At 53.6% G+C, this 15,921-nt stretch overlaps 1 protein-coding gene across 1 annotated transcript; it reads left to right on the top strand.

The window, feature by feature from the left end:
- Positions 1–398: 398 nt before the first annotated feature.
- LOC6603732 (teneurin-m) lies at positions 399–15,604 on the top strand. The gene is made up of 6 exons (XM_026994285.1): positions 399–870; positions 5,067–5,350; positions 5,497–5,908; positions 6,009–6,554; positions 6,636–6,843; positions 8,808–15,604. Exons 1-6 carry the CDS (start codon positions 399–401, stop codon positions 14,425–14,427), a joined length of 7,542 nt encoding a protein of 2,513 aa, XP_026850086.1. The 3' UTR covers positions 14,428–15,604.
- The last annotated feature ends 317 nt before the right edge of the window (positions 15,605–15,921 follow it).

The raw sequence follows: 15,921 nt of genomic DNA, 5'->3' as shown, positions 1-15,921 counted from the left end.
ATCGCAGACCCCAGACCCCCAGACATGACCGCCCTGCGGTTTCCAAGAGAACCGAGTTTAAGGATGACCATGCCAGAATTTGGTGGGATTTTAATGGATTCCATTGCCATTGCCATTGCCATTGCCATTGCCATTGCCATTCCATGCTAACGAGTGACTGCATTTCGTCTGTTTGAATTGATAACTAATCCGAGACCCTTCCCGCTCTCTATCTCTCTTTTGCAGACATCAACAAGGGCTCTCCCATCGATTTCAAGAGCGGCTCGGCCTGTTCCACACCCACAAAAGACACACTGAAGGGCGGATACGAGCGCAGCACTCAGGGAGGAGGCTGCAGAGGGCCGGTCTTGCCGCCGAGCGTCATGAACGGACTGCCGTCGCACCACTACTCGGCGCCGATGAACTTCCGCAAGGATCTGGCCGCCCGCTGCTCGTCGTCCTGCATGATCGGGGCGTTCACAGCACTGTGCGTGGCCATCCTGCTGGTGGTCCTGCTGAGCATCACCGGAGTGGTGAACTGGTCCCATCCGGCGCCCTGCACCGTTCTAGTCGGCAACGAGGCCTCCGAGGTCACGGCTGCCAAGAGCACGAACACGGACCTCTCGAAACTGCACAACTCCTCGGTACGCGCCAAGAACGGACAAGGCACTGGAACCGCACAAGGCCAAGGACTCGCCGGAGGCGCTGGCGGAGGATCATCGGGGGCCGCCGTCACGACGGCCACATCGAACAGCGGAACGGCCCAGGGACTACAGTCGACGTCCGCCTCCTCCGCAGAGGCCACGTCCTCGGCGGCCACCTCATCCTCGCAGTCCTCCCTGACGCCTTCGACGTCGCTCTCCTCATCCCTGGCGAATGCCAATAATGGAGGTAATTATGCACAACTTTTAATTATTTTTAAATGAGTTTTCGCAAGTTTCGTAAGACACCAAGAGGCGGGGAGAGGCCTCAGTGGGGGAGAGAGAGAGAGAGAGAGAGAGAGAAAGAGAGAGAGACACTCAAGACGTCGGGGTATTTAGCGTTTAGCGCCCTCTGGCGGAGACAAAAAAGTTTATTGTTTTTGTAGGTTTTATTTTTTTTCGCTTCAAGTTGGCGGCTGACAGTAGACAGGATCCTGAATACTGAATACTGGGATACTGGATACTGGATCCTGGGATAGGGATAGGGATTATTTGAATGCCGGCTTCATTATATCTCGGAACGCCCTCTCCCATTTCTTTCAATTAAAGTTCAAGTTGAGTGCGTTCCTGGGGATTTGCCGGGCTAAAATATTGCATTAATTACTTTTTTGAATTGACAGCAAGACAGAGCCAGACACAAAGACAGAGAGACAGAGAGACAGAGAAACAGAGCGAGAGGAGCAGATGCTCAAGGGAGACAGGGGGAGAGATAGAGACAGTTGAAAGTTTTGTATGGGCTGTGTCGGAGGCAACTGTACCCAGACAGGGCTCGGCTTGAGAGCGACACGCGATAAGACAGCGATAGGAATAACATTTGAGTGCGTCTCTACTTATTTTCCAAGATAAAAACATGGCCATGGCCTTGCCACTGTGTACAGTGCGTTTTGTGGCTCGTAAGAGTCGAAATATTTAGCTATTATTTGTTCCATGACTGTAGGATTAAGGGTCCAGGGGTTCTGTATCTGTATCTTGTCACACGTGTGGCACTCAGCCGTCAGCAGTCGACAGTCAGTAGGCAATGGAGCTGTCAGAAGTCGACATCAAACGCTATCCCCCCCTCTCTCTCTCTCTCTCTCTCTCTCTCGCAGTCGGCAGACTGGAGTTTAGCTCTGGGGCCCTAAATATAGCCCCCGTCGCCACCTGTCGTCTGTCAGCCGGTGAACTAGCTCGAAGCTAGACAACTGGGATTGAATTAAAAATACATTTTACGCTTAATTTAAAGGGGCGTGGGCCTGGGGTCTAACCGCAAGAGGGGTTCAACGGTGCCTCCTTCGTACAGGCTAAAAAGTACAGTACGGTACAGTGTACAGTGTACAGTGTACTGTGTACAGTGTACGAACCTCTGTCTCGATTCGATTTGTTCGTTCTCTTTACCTTTACCTTTACCTTTACCTCTCTGCCTTTAACTTTAGCTGTAGGAAGAGCAATGTCAACGCTTCTGTCAGTCAGTGGGGCAGGCGGTGAGCGACATCGACATCGACATCGACGAAGTTTAATCGAGGGGTTTGAGGAGCAGCAGTATGGCAATGGCGCTGCCGATGACGATGATGATGTGGCGGCTACAGACGTTTCAGGAAGTTTCAGCAACTTAATTACTAGCGAAAGCCTGGACCTGGACCTGGAGCAGGAGCAGGCTGAAAATGTCCCGCCCGGCATTGCGACAGAGCCGGCGAGGACAGGGCAAAGTAATTACGATAAAACTTTGCCCAAATTCGATAGCGTATTGAGTGCCCAGCCCCAGGACGAAGGCTTTGTGGACGACATCAGCGACTATGTCTATGAAGATGAGGCTGAGGACGAGGCTGAAACTGAAGCTGAAGTTACGGCTGAATCGGAGACGGTGACGAATACGGAGAAGGAGTTCCAGAGGAGGCCCAGAAGCGAGCAACAATTTGGCAAATCATTAAACAGCAATTTACGGAGCGCGGCCAAAACGATGGTCAAAAAGAGGACAAAATATGACTTGAAGATGGAGACGGAGGTGGAGAAGGAGGTGGCGATGGAGCAGATGGTGGAGGAGCATCTCGAAGAGACCAGCGATACCATTGAGATGGCAACGGAGATGGCGCGGGAGCTGGAGCTGGAGCTGGATCTGAAGCTGGAGGTGGAGCCCAGCACATTTGTTGCTGTTATTGATGACGATAATCAAACTGACAACAGCAGCTCAGGAGCGCCGGCGCCGGAGACGGGCACGGGGACGCTTTTGAGGAGTGACACCGATGACATTGTTGAAATCAACACCCAGCCAGGACGAGCCGAGAGCCAGGAGCAGCAGCAAACGAGGCAAAGACAAAGCACCCTCCTCATCGCCGCCGCCTCATCCGCAAGCATGCCTGCCAAGGAAAATGATTTTCAAATCAGTGGGCAGGATGGGGAGGAGGAGAAAGAGTCTGGGGAGCCGCAGCAGGAGAAACCTGCCATTGATGATAACAATAATGAGCGTGATTTAGCTGACAACTATGAGGTAGCCGGGGAGGAGGAGACGCCGCCCGCACAAGGTATAAATCAATCCAACTGCCATGCCAGTGAGATGGAATTACGCTCAGGAAGAGTCCTTACAGTGGGCTCATCTTGGCAAAGATGTGGATCTTGTTGGATCCCAAAGCGGAGAGAGAGAGAGAGAGGCAGGGAGAAGGAAGTGGTTGCGAGGGAGGTCTTTTGTGAAACTAAATTGTGTAAAATTAATACTTATTATTAGGTGGGGATATCCCACCAAGAAGGATCCCTTCAAGACACTTCCTTCTCACGTGCTTTCGCACAAAATTAGCCACACAGAAGGACCCTTCCTGAGCCAGAGTGCACCACTCGTGGCACTCGTACATTTTATTGATCTTAATTTCGATACAAAGGCAGGGCGACTGAGGAGAACCGCGAGAAGCAACCATCATCGCCATCTCCACTGCCACTGCCACTGCCACCACTTCCAACACTAGGAACAAGTCCGAGCATCTCCGACCTAATGCTGAACGATGGCTCCCCCTTTGAGGAGGATGAGGATATTGACATAGTAAAACTGGATGAAACTCTCAGCTCCAATGAAGAGGAGGTTTACAAGACGGCCAGCAAGGAAGAGCCAGAGCTGACGCCAGAGCTGAAGCCAAAGCCAAAGCCAAAGACAGAGGCGGATCATCCTGAGGCTGTCAGGGAGAACGAGGTGCTCAAACAGCAGGCGGACAACGAGGACAACGAGATACCCGTCCATCTGAAGCCGCTCAAGCCGTACGTGAGTGAGCGCATTGATCAGCCCGGCAGACGCATCTTTGTGAACCTGACGATAGCCACCGATGACGGCAGCGACTCCGTGTACACCCTGCACGTGGAAGTGCCCACGGGCGGGGGCTCGCACACCATCAAGGAAGTATTGAGCCACGAGCAGAGGACACCTCAGTCCCAGTCCCAGTCCCAGCACCAATCCCAGCCGGCGGACAGCAGTGCGGACAACAGCTGTGTCCCGGAGCCACCGCCTCGCATGCCCGACTGCCCCTGCAGCTGCCTGCCCCCCACCATGCCCGTGTACATGGACGAGAACGTTGACATTGACTCTGCTCCAACAACGACACCGGGGACCATTTTGAGTGTCGGTGCCCCCCAGCCCCAGCAGAGACCAAAAGAAGAGTTTGACGCTGGGACTGAGGATGGGGTCGTTGACGGTGACGGTGACGGGGACACTGACACGGGGGGACCAATGCCTGCCACATCCGCTGCGCCCAGCAACGCTACTAACCCCCCCGCTAGCCACCCCGCCACCGAGCTCGATAACAACATTGCCGCCTCCTATACTGAACCGAGTGTTGGTGCAGGTGCAGGTGCTGGTGCTGGTGCATGCCCCGATGTAATGCCAATACTCATACTGGAAGGTGAATTGTGCTCACAGCATTCGTTGCTAACCCCTGGCCCAGCTTTCGACTAACCAGCAATCGACTAACCCCGACTAAACGCTGTACAGAATACTAACTCTAGTCTAAGGCTTCTTACTAAACTCAATCTGAATCACTCCTCATACTGTTCCCCGCATTTGAATGTACAAACACAACCTTCAAGCATGAATATCTGGCATCGCATCAGTATCAGGCATCAGCATCTGGTCATCCACTAACAAAGAGGGGGATCCCCAGCTCCATTCATTGAGGGGGAAGCCAGCGAACCGATAGGACTAGGCTAAGAACTGTACAAAGTCCCCAGCCCCAACTACTGCCTACTACCCTGCCACAATAAATATATATCATGTGTATTATACTATATCTCATACTTGTATACTTGAAAGAGAAAGACCGAATCGTTGACTAACCCGTGTATCTGTCTACTCTTTGTCCCGCCTCTCATCCCATTATTGCCCAAAAAATTGCGATTGCTTTTGCGTTGCGTTTGCGTTTGCTGCACCTGAAGGAGCCCGCACCTTCCCGGCACGCAGCTTCCCACCGGACGGCACCACCTTTGGCCAGATAACGCTCGGCCAGAAGCTGACAAAGGAGATCCAGCCGTACAGCTACTGGAACATGCAGTTCTACCAGTCGGAGCCGGCATACGTCAAGTTTGACTACACCATACCGCGCGGAGCCTCGATCGGGGTGTACGGACGCCGCAACGCCCTGCCCACGCACACCCAGTACCACTTCAAGGAGGTGCTCAGCGGCTTCAGCGCCAGCACACGCACAGCACGGGCTGCTCACGTAAGTAGTGCGCATCCCCCTTGGGCTAATACATATACTAACGCTTTGGTTCTCTTTCAAATCACATATCGCACATCACATGTCGCACATCATATGTCGAATCACGTCATTTGCTCGCCTGCTCGCCTGCTTGGCCCGCCGTGCAGCTGTCCATAACGCGGGAGGTTACACGCTACATGGAGCCGGGTCATTGGTTCGTCTCGCTCTACAACGATGACGGGGATGTGCAGGAACTGACCTTCTACGCGGCCATAGCCGAGGACATGACCCAGAACTGCCCGAACGGGTGCTCCGGCAACGGGCAGTGCCTGCTGGGGCACTGCCAGTGCAACCCCGGCTTCGGAGGTGACGACTGCAGCGAGAGCGTCTGCCCGGTGCTGTGCTCGCAGCACGGCGAGTACATCAACGGCGAGTGCATCTGCAATCCCGGCTGGAAGGGCAAGGAGTGCTCGCTGCGGCACGACGAGTGCGAGGTGGCCGACTGCAATGGGCATGGCCACTGCGTCAGCGGCAAATGCCAATGCATGCGCGGCTACAAGGGGAAATTCTGTGAAGAAGGTACACCCAGAATCCATTCGACTGTCTAGCTATAAGTGCTCGCACATGTGCATATCCTTGTAAATCCGTCTTGACTAATATTTGTGCATCTCCTTCCCAGTGGACTGCCCGCACCCGAACTGCTCGGGCCATGGATTCTGCGCCGACGGCACCTGCATCTGCAAGAAGGGCTGGAAGGGACCGGACTGCGCCATCATGGACCAGGACGCCCTACAGTGCCTGCCCGACTGCTCGGGCCACGGCAGCTTCGACCTAGACACCCAGACCTGCTCCTGCGAGGGCAAGTGGAGCGGCGACGATTGCTCCAAGGAGCTGTGCGACCTCGACTGCGGCCAGCACGGACGCTGCGAGGGCGATGCCTGCGCCTGCGACCCCGAATGGGGCGGCGAGTACTGCAACACGAAGCTCTGCGACGGCCGCTGCAACGAGCACGGCCAGTGCAAGAACGGAACGTGCCTCTGTGTGACCGGGTGGAATGGCAAGCACTGCACCATCGAGGGCTGTCCCAACAGCTGCGCCGGACACGGCCAGTGCAGGGTGAGCGGCGAGGGTCAGTGGGAGTGCCGCTGCTACGAGGGCTGGGACGGACCGGACTGTGGCATCGCACTGGAGCTCAACTGCGGCGACAGCAAGGACAATGACAAAGGTGAGACACACACAGAGGAAGAGGGAGAGAGATAGAGATAGAGAGAATGGCAAGAGCGATTTATAAACTAATTTTCCACAGATGGCCTGGTTGACTGCGAGGATCCCGAGTGCTGTGCCAGCCACGTGTGCAAGACCTCCCAGCTGTGCGTGTCGGCGCCGAAGCCCATCGATGTGCTGCTGCGGAAGCAGCCGCCGGCCATTACCGCCTCCTTCTTCGAGCGGATGAAGTTCCTCATCGACGAGAGCAGCCTGCAGAACTACGCCAAGCTGGAGACCTTCAACGAGAGGTGGGTGCTTCCTGGTAGCCAGTTTGTCCTGGTTTTTTGCTCAGAGTTTTTTAGTTTACAACCGAAATCGAAGTCGCAAGGCTGTGTATAGTTTCCGCAATTGGCATTCAAATCGAATTCAAATCCCGTAAATCCCACCTTACGAAAGTCTAGCTGGATAAACCATATATCAAACAATATATGTATACCATCAAAGAACAAAAAACAAAAATAACAATAATAATCAAATAGTTTGCATAATTAATTGATTTTCTATGTTTAAATATTTACGTTTTTCGTTTTCGTGCCCTCGTCTAAAACAAATCCCCAAAATGAAAACATATCCCACCACAAACCAGAATCCCATTCAAAAATCTTGTAAATATGAATCCCTATATGTCCTTTGTTTACAACGAATCCCCCCATCTCCCATAAAGAATATACAGAAACATCCTAAGTTAGCGCATAAGTACCATATATCCACTAGGAGGTCGAAGAGTCGTTGCCGCGTTAGGTCTAAGTCAAGGTCCGCTTAAGGTAGAGTTAACCAGTTAGAGCACCCTTCACAAAGGGCCATCGCATATCGCATCGGAATCGAACCGAGCCGAGCTAAACCCTTGTGGAGGGATCTGGCGATTTCGGTATGATCGAAACCAACTGCGCTAGGGCCAATGCCAGCATCTGATGAGGCATCTAATGAGGCATCTGATGAGGAGCAGCAATTAACACAACACTTAACCAGACCATAGACAACCATGCTAATTCAATTATTTTCTCTCTGCTCTCTTTTCTTCTCAAACACGCGCTCCCTAAACCGTATTAATGTAATACTAAATTACTCCTGCTCTACTCGAAACTTACTACACTCGATACTACTACTACTACTACTCGATACTAACTACGCAAACGCCCACGCACACGCACCCATTACTCACACACACACTCCACTCACAAAACTCCACTCACTTAACCAAACCCGAACTACGCGTCTACTACGAATTCGAAATGCTTTGCATTAACTAACGAATGCTAATCGCTCTCGTTGCTCCATACTCGGTAAACGGTAATCGGTAATCTGTACTCGTTACTCGTTACACGTTACTCGTTGCTCAATTCGAATCGATATCGAAATCAAAATCAATAATACTAACAGCATTTTTTGGAATTATTTCAATGCAAGGTAAGCAAGCGAAAAGCGGTACTAAAATAATACTAAAAAAAAACATACTACTCTACTCTACTACTAATTCTCAATGGTTGTTTGGTACACCTTATACTTATACTTAAACGTATATTTATACTTAAACTTATACTTAAACTTATACTTATACTTAAACTTATACTTATATCGTTACATTCGTTTCCACTCGCTATTTATTTCGAAAACTCGTTCATTTCCATTAACGTTCTTATCATTATCATTTCTTTGAAATATTGTAGTTTATTTTGGTTCCAATAGGCGCTCGGTTGGTTGGTAGTTTACAATATTTTAAGTTCTTTACGCTCCAGACAACCAGCAATATCAACCCAAATATCAACTATCAACCATCGAAGATATCAAATACCCAAACGAAGCGTTGATAAATACCATACTTTGGGTTCTTTAGTTGAACATACATGATATATGTCTAAGCTATCGATTCAATCGAATTGAATCGCTGAATCGTTCTCGTACTTAGGTCAATGCTAGGTCACATACACATATACTACATACATACACACACACTATATATATTGTTCAACTTGTAATACCTTTATGTGTTGAAACGAGTCTTATGTTCTGTGCGTGTGAATTCTTATCATTTATGAGTACTACTTATTTGTTGTTTGTTCAAGTAGTTGCCAGTCCTCAGTTCGAACCGCTTGATAGCCATAGCCATAGCCATCCATATCTACAATAGATGATATGAATATGTATCTATCCTTCAAACGACACCCCATCCTTGCGAGACCCCACTAATCTCTGTTCTCTGTAATCCCCACAGCCGATCGGCAGTAATCCGCGGACGCGTCGTCACCTCGCTGGGCATGGGCCTGGTGGGTGTCCGAGTCTCGACGACCACTCTACTGGAGGGCTTCACGCTGACCCGCGACGACGGCTGGTTCGATCTCATGGTTAATGGTGGAGGGGCTGTCACCCTGCAGTTCGGACGAGCGCCCTTCCGGCCCCAGTCGCGCATTGTGCAGGTGCCCTGGAACGAGGTGGTCATCATCGACGTGGTGGTTATGAGCATGTCCGAGGAGAAGGGCGTGGCCACGACAACGACGCACACGTGCTTCTCGCACGACTACGACCTGATGAAGCCCGTGGTGCTCGCCTCCTGGAAGCACGGCTTCCAAGGAGCCTGTCCCGACCGCAGTGCCATTCTCGCAGAGTCGCAGGTCATCCAGGAATCGCTTCAGATTCCCGGCACAGGACTGAATCTGGTCTATCATTCGTCCCGCGCCGCCGGCTATCTGTCCACGATCAAGCTGCAACTGACCCCCGACACAATACCCGCCACGCTGCACCTCATCCACCTCCGCATCACCATTGAAGGTATCCTCTTCGAGCGCGTCTTCGAGGCCGATCCGGGCATTAAGTTCACGTACGCCTGGAACCGGCTCAACATCTACAGGCAGCGCGTCTACGGCGTGACCACGGCGGTGGTCAAGGTCGGCTACCAATACACGGACTGCAAGGACACCGTTTGGGATATCCAGACCACCAAGCTGAGTGGCCACGACATGTCCATCTCGGAGGTGGGCGGCTGGAACCTAGACATCCACCATCGCTACAACTTCCACGAGGGCATCCTGCAGAAGGGCGACGGCTCGAACATCTACCTGCGGAACAAGCCCCGCATCATCCTCACCACCATGGGCGATGGCCACCAGCGACCTCTCGAGTGCCTGGACTGCGACGGCCTGGCCATGAAGCAGCGTCTGCTCGCCCCCGTCGCTCTGGCTGCCGCCCCCGATGGCAGTCTCTTTGTCGGCGACTTCAACTACATCCGGCGCATAATGACCGACGGCAGCATCCGCACCGTCGTCAAGCTGAATGCCACTCGCGTGTCCTACCGCTACCACATGGCCCTGAGTCCGCTCGACGGCACTCTGTATGTCTCCGACCCGGAGTCGCACCAGATCATCCGTGTGCGCGACACCAACGACTACTCGCAGCCGGAGCTGAACTGGGAGGCGATCGTGGGTTCCGGCGAGCGCTGCTTGCCCGGAGACGAGGCCCACTGCGGGGACGGAGCATTAGCGAAGGACGCCAAGCTGGCGTACCCCAAGGGCATTGCCATCTCCAGCGACAACATCCTGTACTTTGCGGACGGAACGAACATCCGGATGGTGGATCGGGACGGCATCGTGAGCACCCTCATCGGCAACCACATGCACAAGTCGCACTGGAAGCCCATACCCTGCGAGGGCACCCTCAAGCTGGAGGAGATGCACCTGCGCTGGCCCACCGAGCTGGCCGTTTCGCCCATGGACAACACCCTGCACATCATCGACGACCACATGATCCTGCGCATGACCCCAGACGGACGCGTTCGAGTGATCTCCGGTCGGCCGCTGCACTGCGCCACTGCCTCCACGGCCTACGACACGGATCTGGCCACACACGCCACCCTGGTGATGCCACAATCCATAGCATTCGGACCCCTCGGAGAGCTATTCGTGGCCGAGAGCGACTCGCAAAGGATCAACCGCGTGCGAGTGATCGGAACGGACGGACGCATTGCACCGTTCGCGGGCGTCGAGTCCAAGTGCAACTGCCTGGAGCGCGGATGCGACTGCTTTGAGGCGGAGCACTACCTAGCCACAAGCGCCAAGTTCAACACCATTGCCGCCCTGGCCGTCACCCCCGACGGACACGTACACATTGCCGACCAGGCCAACTACCGCATACGGTCCGTGATGTCGAGCATTCCCGAGGCGAGCCCCTCGCGGGAGTACGAGATCTACGCGCCGGACATGCAGGAGATCTACATCTTCAACAGGTTCGGGCAGCACGTCTCCACGCGCAACATCCTCACCGGAGAGACCACGTACGTGTTCACCTACAACGTGAACACCTCCAACGGCAAGCTGAGCACCGTCACGGATGCGGCCGGCAACAAGGTGTTCCTGCTGCGCGACTACACCTCGCAGGTGAACTCCATCGAGAACACCAAGGGCCAGAAGTGCCGCCTGCGCATGACCCGCATGAAGATGCTGCACGAGCTGAGCACGCCGGACAACTACAACGTCACCTACGAGTACCACGGCCCCACGGGACTCCTCAAGACCAAACTGGACTCCACCGGACGCTCATATGTCTACAACTACGACGAGTTCGGCCGCCTCACCTCTGCCGTGACGCCTACCGGAAGGGTCATCGAACTGAGCTTCGACCTGAGCGTGAAGGGAGCCATGGTGAAGGTGTCGGAGAACTCCCAGAAAGAGCAGTCGATGCTGATCCAGGGAGCCACGGTCATCGTGAAGAACGGAGCCGCCGAGTCGCGCACCACCGTCGACATGGACGGCTCCACGACCAGCATTACGCCCTGGGGACACACCCTCCAAATGGAGGTGGCCCCGTACACAATTCTGGCCGAACAGAGTCCCCTGCTAGGCGAGAGCTACCCCGTGCCGGCCAAGCAGCGCACAGAGATCGCTGGGGATCTGGCCAACCGCTTCGAGTGGCGCTACTTCGTGCGTCGCCAGCAGCCGCAGCTGCCGGGCAAGCAGAACAAGGCAACGCCACGCCCCGTCACCGAGGTGGGACGCAAGCTGCGCGTGAACGGAGACAATGTGCTGACCCTGGAATACGATCGCGAGACCCAGTCTGTGGTGGTGATGGTGGACGACAAGCAGGAGCTGCTGAACGTCACCTACGACCGCACCTCGCGCCCCATCAGCTTCCGGCCGCAATCGGGCGACTATGCGGACGTCGATCTGGAGTACGATCGCTTCGGGCGGCTGGTTAGCTGGAAGTGGGGCGTGCTCCAGGAGGCCTACTCCTTCGATCGCAACGGCCGCCTCAACGAGATCAAGTACGGCGACGGCTCGACCATGGTCTATGCCTTCAAGGATATGTTCGGATCGTTGCCATTGAAGGTGACCACGCCGCGCCGCTCGGACTATCTGCTGCAGTACGACGATGCCGGGGCTCTGCAGAGTCTGACCACGCCGCGTGGCCACATCCACTCGTTCTCGCTGCAGACGTCGCTGGGCTTCTTCAAGTACCAGTACTACTCGCCCATTAACCGCCATCCCTTCGAGATTCTGTACAACGACGAGGGCCAGATCCTAGCCAAGATCCACCCCCACCAATCCGGCAAGGTTGCCTTTGTGCACGACGCCGCCGGACGCCTGGAGACAATTCTGGCGGGACTCTCGAGCACCCACTACACCTACCAAGACACCACCAGCCTGGTAAAGTCCGTGGAGGTGCAGGAGCCCGGCTTCGAGCTGCGCCGCGAATTCAAGTACCACGCCGGCATCCTCAAGGACGAGAAGCTGCGGTTCGGCTCCAAGAACTCGCTGGCCTCGGCCCACTTCAAGTACGCCTACGACGGCAACGCCAGATTAAGCGGCATCGAGATGGCCATCGACGACAAGGAGCTGCCCACGACCCGTTACAAGTACAGCCAGAACCTGGGACAGCTGGAGGTCGTTCAGGACCTGAAGATAACACGCAACGCGTTCAACCGCACGGTCATCCAGGACTCGGCCAAGCAATTCTTCACCATTGTGGACTACGACCAGCACGGTCGCGTCAAGAGTGTGCTCATGAACGTCAAGAACATCGACGTGTTCCGCCTGGAGCTGGACTACGACCTGCGAAACCGCATCAAGTCGCAGAAGACGACCTTTGGCCGGTCCACGGCCTTCGACAAGATCAACTACAATGCCGATGGCCACGTGATCGAGGTCCTGGGCACCAACAACTGGAAGTATTTGTACGACGAGAATGGCAACACTGTGGGCGTTGTGGATCAGGGGGAGAAGTTCAATCTGGGCTACGACATCGGGGATCGCGTGATCAAGCTGGGCGACGTGGAGTTCAACAACTACGATGCCCGCGGCTTTGTGGTGCGTCGAGGGGAGCAGAAGTACCGGTACAACAACCGCGGACAGCTGATCCACGCCTTCGAGCGCGAGCGGTTCCAGAGCTGGTACTACTATGACGACCGCAGCCGCCTGGTGGCCTGGCACGACAACAAGGGCAACACTACACAGTACTACTACGCCAATCCGCGGACCCCGCACCTGGTCACGCATGTGCACTTCCCCAAGCTAGGCAAGACCATGAAGTTCTACTACGACGACCGCGACATGCTGATTGCCCTGGAGAACGCCGATCAGAGGTACTATGTCGCCACCGATCAGAACGGCTCGCCCCTGGCCTTCTTCGACATGAACGGCGGCATCGTCAAGGAGCTTAAGCGCACTCCGTTCGGGCGCATCATCAAGGACACCAAGCCCGACTTCTTTGTGCCCGTTGACTTCCACGGCGGTCTGATCGATCCACACACCAAGCTGATCTACACGGAGCAGCGGCAGTACGATCCCCACGTGGGTCAATGGATGACACCGCTCTGGGAGACCCTTGCCACCGAAATGTCCCACCCCACGGATGTGTTCATCTACCGGTACCACAACAACGACCCCATCAACCCGAACAAGCCGCAGAACTACATGATCGACCTGGACGCCTGGCTGCAGCTGTTCGGCTACGACCTGGACAACATGCAGAGCACCCGCTACACCAAACTGGCCCAGTACACTCCCCAGGCTTCCATCAAATCGAACACGCTGGCCCCCGACTTTGGCGTCATCTCCGGGCTGGAGTGCATTGTGGAAAAGACGAGCGAGAAGTTCAGTGACTTTGATTTCGTGCCCAAGCCGCTGCTTAAGATGGAGCCAAAGATGCGCAACCTCCTGCCGCGCGTCAGCTACCGTCGCGGTGTCTTTGGCGAGGGCGTGCTGCTCTCGACGATCGGCGGACGGGCCCTGGTCAGCGTTGTGGATGGAGCCAATAGCGTGGTGCAGGACGTTGTGAGCAGTGTGTTCAACAACTCCTTCTTCCTGGACCTGCACTTCAGCATACACGACCAGGACGTCTTCTACTTTGTGAAGGACAATGTGCTGAAGCTACGCGACGACAACGAGGAGCTGCGTCGCCTGGGCGGCATGTTCAACATATCAACACACGAGATCAGCGATCACGGCGGCAGTGCGGCCAAGGAGCTGCGCCTCCACGGCCCCGATGCGGTGGTGATCATCAAGTACGGCGTGGATCCCGAGCAGGAGCGTCATCGCATACTCAAGCATGCCCACAAGCGAGCCGTGGAGAGGGCCTGGGAGCTGGAGAAGCAGCTGGTAGCTGCCGGCTTCCAGGGTCGCGGTGACTGGACCGAGGAGGAGAAGGAGGAGCTCGTCCAACACGGCGACGTCGATGGATGGATTGGCATTGACATACACAGCATTCACAAGTATCCCCAGCTGGCCGACGATCCCGGCAACGTGGCCTTCCAGCGCGATGCCAAGCGCAAGCGCCGCAAGACAGGAAGCAGCCACAGATCCAGCTCCAGCCGGCGCCAACTCAGGGTCGGCGAGCCGAATGCGTGAGTCGAGGAGGACAAAGAGGAGCAGCAGCTTGAGCCCGAGCCCAAGACCGATCTCGAGCCCGAGCTCGATGTGGAGCTGGAGAGTGAAGCGGCCGATGGGGAGTATGGCGAGCAGGAGGACTACTTAATAGCCGTGGGCAGAAAGGAGCAGAGGGACAGCAGCGAGACGGCTGAGGAGCAGATTTTGTAATTAGGTGAAATACGCAACAGCGACAACCACAACCACAGCAGCACAATGACACATGACAAGAGAACACACAAGAGAACATTCAACAAAACACTTATTAATATGAACTTTGATCAAGCTTAAAGTTTAGTATTAGTCACCAGGCCACCCAGCCCAGATGTGTAACGGCACCGGCACTGGTATGTGCACCGGAACCGAACAGAAATATGTATGTGTATGTTGATGTTGAGTTTAGGCTTACAATAGGCGTAGTCCATGTGTGTAATGTTTACTGGAATTTTTTTTTAGAATTTAAGTCAGTGTCCTTCCGGACAACAGCCTGCTTGCAGTTGCATTGGCATTGGCATTGGCATTGGCATCCACATGTACGCTACAAGAGCGTATTGATGAATCTAATGCATCAGCAGAGGGACAGAGCTCCGAATGGAGTGGAACAGAACAAAATAGAACAGAATAAAACAGAGCAATGCTCGTATTGTTTGATCGCGAGCCTATTTTGTGTCTGGTCTACCCATTGGCCCATTAGCATTTGGATGTCGAACGATGAGTATTACACAGCAAAATATGCATACGAATAAGTAAAGATGTTAATCTAACAGTTGAATAAATGTAAAGAGATTAAAGGCAACCAGTAGTAGCCCTAGCCCCTAGCCCCTAGCCCCTAGCCCCTAGCCCCTAGCCCCTAGCCCCTAGACCCTAGCCTAGCCCCCACTCATGGCTTGAAAGCTGCTTCACTTTCGTAATGCTTTGTGTATATACGACTACGACTACTTTACTATATGCTTTAACTATCGATCAGCGCGTTTATTTTTCTTTCAAACACGTACTTCTTTTCAACGAAAAAGATACTTTACCCGAATGCTCGAATTTAAATTACTCAGAAGCGTCTTCTTTGTTTGGATAGCTGAGAATCAAAAGGAATCTTTAGACATACAGACAGACAGACAGTCCCCCTTCAAAGCAATGCAATGCAATACTCTATCGACTCTTTCCACTCATTTTTTTTAAATGTTAAACTGTTGAATTTGTAATTCAAAGGAAAAATGCATTAAAAACTTTTTACAAATTGTGATATATATTTCTAAACATTTAATTTGAGAACTTGAAGTGTGACGAACAAAAATCGAAGTAAATCGAATGGAATCGAACCGAACCGAACCGAATATGAACATGAACAGCAACACCATGTACTGTACTCATTTTTTTTAAAGATAGTCCTTAACTTTTAGTTTTTAGACCGCAATATTTAGTGTGTACCGTTTGCCATGTTAATTTGTAAAAGCAACCCAGTTTTTAATGCTAAATCCC

The sequence above is a fragment of the Drosophila persimilis genome, unplaced genomic scaffold (genome assembly GCF_003286085.1).
Source record: "Drosophila persimilis strain 14011-0111.01,24,50 unplaced genomic scaffold, DperRS2 tig00001758-arrow-arrow-pilon, whole genome shotgun sequence".
Lineage (NCBI taxonomy): Eukaryota > Metazoa > Arthropoda > Insecta > Diptera > Drosophilidae > Drosophila > Drosophila persimilis.
The sequence above is the reverse complement of the archived record's forward strand: the minus strand, read 5'-3'. Positions and strand labels throughout refer to the sequence as shown.

Coding starts and splice junctions, on each gene's coding strand:
- LOC6603732 (XM_026994285.1), top strand. CDS start 399: ATGAACTTCCGCAAGGATCTGGCCGCCCGCTGCTCGTCGTCCTGCATG. Junction 5,909..6,008: donor GGGGAAATTCTGTGAAGAAG/GTACACCCAGAA, acceptor TCTCCTTCCCAG/TGGACTGCCCGCACCCGAAC. Junction 6,555..6,635: donor CAGCAAGGACAATGACAAAG/GTGAGACACACA, acceptor AATTTTCCACAG/ATGGCCTGGTTGACTGCGAG.